The 5,746-nt window shown below is 39.7% G+C and overlaps 1 protein-coding gene across 1 annotated transcript in view; it reads left to right on the forward strand.

Moving 5' to 3' along the window:
- Positions 1 to 5,746, forward strand: part of MAPK1 (mitogen-activated protein kinase 1) — a 105,660-nt gene that overhangs the window by 75,111 nt on the left and 24,803 nt on the right. Inside the window, exons 4-6 of the mRNA XM_004680937.2 lie at positions 1,999 to 2,115; positions 3,928 to 4,042; positions 4,334 to 4,465. Of these exons, the coding sequence (XP_004680994.1) occupies positions 1,999 to 2,115; positions 3,928 to 4,042; positions 4,334 to 4,465 (364 nt within the window). The remainder of the gene's footprint in view (positions 1 to 1,998; positions 2,116 to 3,927; positions 4,043 to 4,333; positions 4,466 to 5,746) is intronic.

The following is a 5,746-nucleotide window of genomic DNA, read 5'->3' on the forward strand; positions in this document are numbered from 1 at the left end:
TGAGGATAATATTGGCTGTGGGCTTATCATAGATGGCTTTTATCATGTTGAGGTATGTTCCTTCTATTCCGAGGACTTCAAGGGCCTTAAACATAAATGGGTGTTGAACTTTGTCGAAAGCCTTCTCAGCAGGAAAGATGCTTTTTTAAAAAAAAACAAACCAGCCCTCCCTGGTGGTGCAGTGGGTTAAAGCACAGCACTAGGAAGCCAAGATACTTCAGCATGAGTTCAGTCCCCACCCTGGAGGTGACCCACATGGCGTGGCAGACCTCTCCTGACCTGACTGCTGCTCCCCTCAGCAGTGTACTTCGTCAGTCAGCCTGTTCTGCTCCCCACTCTGTCTCTGGTGAATCCTCTCACAGCCCTTGCACCTCTGGCCTGTACCCCAGTTCTGTATACATAAATAAATAAATCTTTAAAAAAAAATAGGGTACAGGTACATTGAAAGTCTCAAGATCAGTCATACTAAATTTGGAAGTTCTATGATTCTGCTTAAAGGCTGATGGCCATACACTAACCAGATCATCTGACAGGTCTATAGCCAATGGAAATGTAACTTTGAAAATTACTTATAGTGGAGGTTATATAGACTGAGAGAACAGTGGCTGGAGTTAGCTGTCAGGGCAATAGAGCAGGACCCAGGATTTCCTCATCAAGTAGTTCTAGAGAGAAATACATTGAAAATAATGAATGGGGACCCTCCCTATTGGTGCAACAGGTTAAAGTGCAGCACTATGAAGCTAACCTCAGCTGCTTCAGCACGAATTTGAGCCCCAGCCAGGAAGGCAACCCACACAGCGCAGCAGACCTCTCCTGTCTTGCCCACTGCTCCCCTCATCAGTGGATTTCAGTCAATCTGCCTGTTCTGTACTCCACTCTGTCTCTGGTAAATCCCCTCACTGCCCCTGCATCTCTGGCCTGTACCCCAGTTCTGTATGCATAAATAAATAAATATTTCAAAAACAATAATAAAGTAACCTTTGGAAGAATGACTATACAAGCAGATGTATTATTTTCTTCTTTTAAAAATGCAGTCGCTACATATAAAAATATGGAAATCACAAAACAGATGAATATCACTAAAATCCTGGATAGCCACATGTTAAAAGGTCAGCAGAGGCCCTCCCTGGTGGCGCAGCGGGTTAAAGCACAGCACAAAGAAGCTTAAGCCACTTCCGCATGAGTTCGATCCCCGCCTGCCCCGGAGGTGACCACATGGCGTGGCAGACCTCTCCTGACCCGCCCGCTGCTCCCCTCAGCAGTGTGCTTCGTAGACTGCCTGTTCTGCTCCCCACTTTGTCTCTGGTGAATCCTCTCACCCTCCACATGTCTGGCCTGTACCCCAGTTCTGTACGAATAAATAAATCTTTAAAAAAAAAAAAAGGTCAGCAGATGTTTTTTTGAGTGATAAGAAAATTAGGAGCTTGATATTAAAAGCAATAAGTCATTTAAAAAATGGGTTTTAAAAATTATATTCCTGCAGTGTACGAGACATCTTTTAGAACTTTGGGAGTGAACTGGCCTACATAAAATTAGTTGGGACGTGGGAAAAAAATCTTTGGATGTATCACATTTATGGAGCAAGTGAAAGAAATCTGAGAAACAAGGAAAATACAGGTTGAGGAGCTGATCTTTGCGGTGATATCCTCAGGAGCACCAGTGGGACAGGGCCTGAGAAAGAATGGTATTGGTGGCTTTGTTTTTATCCAGAACAGCCAAGTGGCCTAAATGAGATTGCTTTGGGAGAAACAGCTGATGAGAGGTAGGAATGTCTGCTGAAGTGTGTGATATTTAAAGGCTCCTTCAGCCTATTTCCTGACAGGTGGATTGTCATTGCCACCTTTCTTATTTAAGTAGTTTGTAGAACTCCCAGCAAAATATCTGCTATGTAGTAATAGAGTAACTAATATTAATATTGCTGTTGTCTTTTTAGATGTTTATGTTTTGATATTAAATTGATTAGAATATCTAAGTAACTGTCCTACTTTTTTCTCTTAGATCTGTGACTTTGGATTGGCCCGTGTTGCAGATCCAGACCATGATCACACAGGGTTCCTGACAGAGTATGTAGCTACACGTTGGTATAGGGCTCCAGAAATTATGTTGAACTCCAAGGTAAGGAGCAAGCTTGCATTTAAACAAACAAACAAACACAGGATGGTGGCCTAATTGTGACTCTGCAAGGTGCCTCGCATGCCCTTTGTGCAGTTACCTATAAGTGAAAACTGAGTAAATTTTTTAAAGTCAATAGCACTTCTAGCCTGAGAATGTTGCTTCTATCAAGAGCACTGTTTATTTTTCTTACTAGAACACTTTCAAATCTGTAGGCGAAATGAGGGTATAGTAAACACTTATATACCCCCTACTTAGGTTTGTTTTCCTGCATGCTATGGGACTAAGTTGGAGTTGTGCCCCTTCACCACTGAGTGTATTGGGTGTATTTCAATATAATAGTGACCCTAATGTTCCTCAAAGACATTTGGCAATGTTTGGAGGCAATTTTGGTTGCAAAATTGGAGAGATAAATGCTACTAGCATCCAGTGGATAGACATCAGAGATGCTATCCTACAACACACTGGACAGTTCCCACAGCAAAGACTTACATAGCCTACAGTATCAGTAATGCCAGGGTTGAAGGATATTTTAACATGAACATAATACAGTAATTATGAAATTTGACAGTGATGCAATATCTAACACACAGTTTATATTCAGATTGTGGACACTGTCCCAAGATAACCTTTATGGTTTCTCTTCTCCCAGTCCAGACTCCTACATTGCATTGTGTCTTTAGTCCCTTAAATCTGAAAAAGTTACTCAGCCTTCATGAGCATGATATTTTTTAAAGGGTGCATGTCAGCTGTTTTGTAGAATGCATTTCAATTTTGTGTTTTGCATTTTGGGCCTGAATACCACAGAAACAATGTTTTGTTCTCAGTGCATAATATCTGGGCTAGATCTGGTTTATGTCAATATTGGTGGGGTTCATGTTAACCTTTTGTTGTGATGGTGTCCTCGGGGTCTCCAACCACAATTATGGTGATAATTATAGTAATATTGTGATAATAATTACGATAATAATAGGAATTTGTGCAGGAGTACTATTCAGATTATCTTCACCAAACTTTCACTCAGTTCTACCATTCACTAATGATGATATTTTTTAATGATATAATCCACTCTATCTTGATGCTTAAATGGTCGCAGATTTTCCAGTGTGAGCTACTTTTAACTTATACCCACTGCTTGTTGGCAACGGATGTTTCAGGCTTACTGTATAGTACCAGACATGGTATAGCCTTTTCTACAGGTAGCCCTGGCACACCTTTATAAAACAAAACATACTTTCTGCACTGTTATATGATTTAGGTAGATAATTCTTCCATGTCTTTTCATAGAATTCCTTTAAAAGAAAAATTGTATCTGAAAAACAAATAGGAAAAAAATATAGGGAATTGGTGAAATAATTATGGAGTCAGCACTTTTATTTTCCAGTGACTAAGGGTTTTCAACCTGACTTTTTAAATTGAAAATGACTTGCAAAATAGATGGAATCTATTTCTTAAGTGTACTGTAGCTGTACACTTTTTCCTTTAAGTTGGTTTCTAGGTTTCCAAAATGAATAAACAGACCAACATGTTCTAGATATTACTGTTTACCTTTTCCAGCTCCAACTTACACAGATTTTTCTCTGAAATCATTCGCAAAAGTACTGAAGTATAATTCAGAAATTCTTATTTAATAACAAGTTAATCAGCTTTGAAGAGAGAAATAAAATCAAATAATATGCTTTTTCATTTATTTCTGAAATATAAAATCAGAGTAGCAGTTAAAACTCGTGTCAGCCATGTGTCTGTCATATAAGAGAGTCTTACTATGTCATGTCACACCAAATATCCTCAATCTCTTCTTCCTTTCCATGGCAGGGCTATACCAAGTCCATTGATATTTGGTCTGTAGGCTGCATTCTGGCAGAGATGCTCTCCAATAGGCCCATCTTCCCAGGAAAGCATTATCTTGACCAGCTGAACCACATTCTGGGTAAGGTTTCCAGCTCTCTGGGGGCTAGGTTTACTCAGCTTACCTGCCTACATTTTACATCAGAATCACTTCATTAAATTAAGAAGTGTTCCAATAACTCTTTAACCTATGTTAAACATGAGTTTCTAGTCTCACTTGACTTAAGATGTTAAAAACCCATGTACAAAAGGCACCCATTGGGAGGTGGTAAAATGACATTGATTACCAGGATTAATTCTGCCCCACAGCTGGTGGTATGTGATTGGTTTATCTTGTTCTTGACTATTAACAGCTGGTTATTTTATCTGATAGGTATTCTTGGATCCCCATCACAGGAAGACCTGAATTGTATAATAAATTTAAAAGCTAGAAATTATTTGCTTTCTCTTCCACACAAAAATAAGGTGCCATGGAACAGGCTGTTCCCAAATGCCGACTCTAAAGGTAAATATTATTTCATTGATTAATTTTCTTAGGCTTAGTTTTGTCTGTTTTATTAGTTAAATCATTAGATCACTAGCCTGAAAAGGGAGCCTTTGGTTAGAGACTAGTACCTTATTTAGTGTTCACTCTTTATTGCTCTCTTTCCTTTTTAATTGGGAACAGTAGCAGTACAATACAGGAGTCTAGGAGTAAATGTATAGTTTTCTACCTTTCAGTTTCTTCATTACTTTATAACTTGAATTAATTAACTTTCGGGTTTCAAAGAGTCTATGCACCCTACAAAACAAATTACTCCTTCATTTTGTCACTTGACGATTTTTTAAGTAAAATCTATTGAAGAATAATTTATGTAGAGTGAAATTCATCCTTTTTAATTGTGCAAACTTATTTATGCATCTGAGAACTGGGGTGTTGGCCAAACATATGGGGGGTGGGGTGAGAGGATTCACCACATACAGTGTGGGGAGCAGAACAGGCAGGTTAACTGAAATACATTGCTGAGGGGAGCGGTGGGCAAGACAGGAAAGGTCGGCCACACCATGTGGTTTAGCTCCCTGGCCAGAGATGCAGGTGTGAGGATTTACCAGAGACAGAGTGGAGAGCTGAACAGGTGGATTGACAGCAATACATTGCTGAGGGGAGCAGGAGATGAGACAGAAAAAGTCTCATCCCTGGCTCAGGTAAGAACTGATACTGTAGTGGCTGGGAATATCTCTTTATCCTGTGCCACCAGGGAGGTTCCCAGTTTTGTCTTTAGTGATTTTACAATATTTTAACCTAATCTTCTATGGAAATTTAGCTTTTTCTAGTTTTTGCTATTTTGTGGGTTTTTCTTTGTTTTTAAAGCTTTAACTGTGTACATAGATGTTAGATATTAGAATTTTTATTTATTAACCTGAGTCAAGATTCAGAAACAGGACCCTCACTGGCAGTGCAAGGGGTTAGGACACAGCACTGCAAACTAGCCACATTCAATGGCTAGATCGATACAGTGTGAGATCGATACAGGCCCTGGAGGTGATCCACATGGCGCAGCAGACCTCCCCTGACCCGCCCGCTGCTCCCCTCAGCAGTGTACTTCATCGCTCTGCCTGTTCTGCTCCCTACTCTCTCTCTAGTGAATCCTCTCACCACCCCTGCATCTCTGGCCTGTACCCAGTTTTTTTTTTTGTTTGTTTTTTTTATTAAAAAGTATATTTTTACATCATTTTTCACATTTTTTTTTTCATCTCAATTGTAATCCCCACGGGTTTCCCATCACCAAATCACCCCTGTGCCACC

The sequence above is a fragment of the Condylura cristata genome, unplaced genomic scaffold (genome assembly GCF_000260355.1).
Source record: "Condylura cristata isolate star-nosed mole 26May11 unplaced genomic scaffold, ConCri1.0 scaffold00011, whole genome shotgun sequence".
Taxonomy (NCBI): domain Eukaryota; kingdom Metazoa; phylum Chordata; class Mammalia; order Eulipotyphla; family Talpidae; genus Condylura; species Condylura cristata.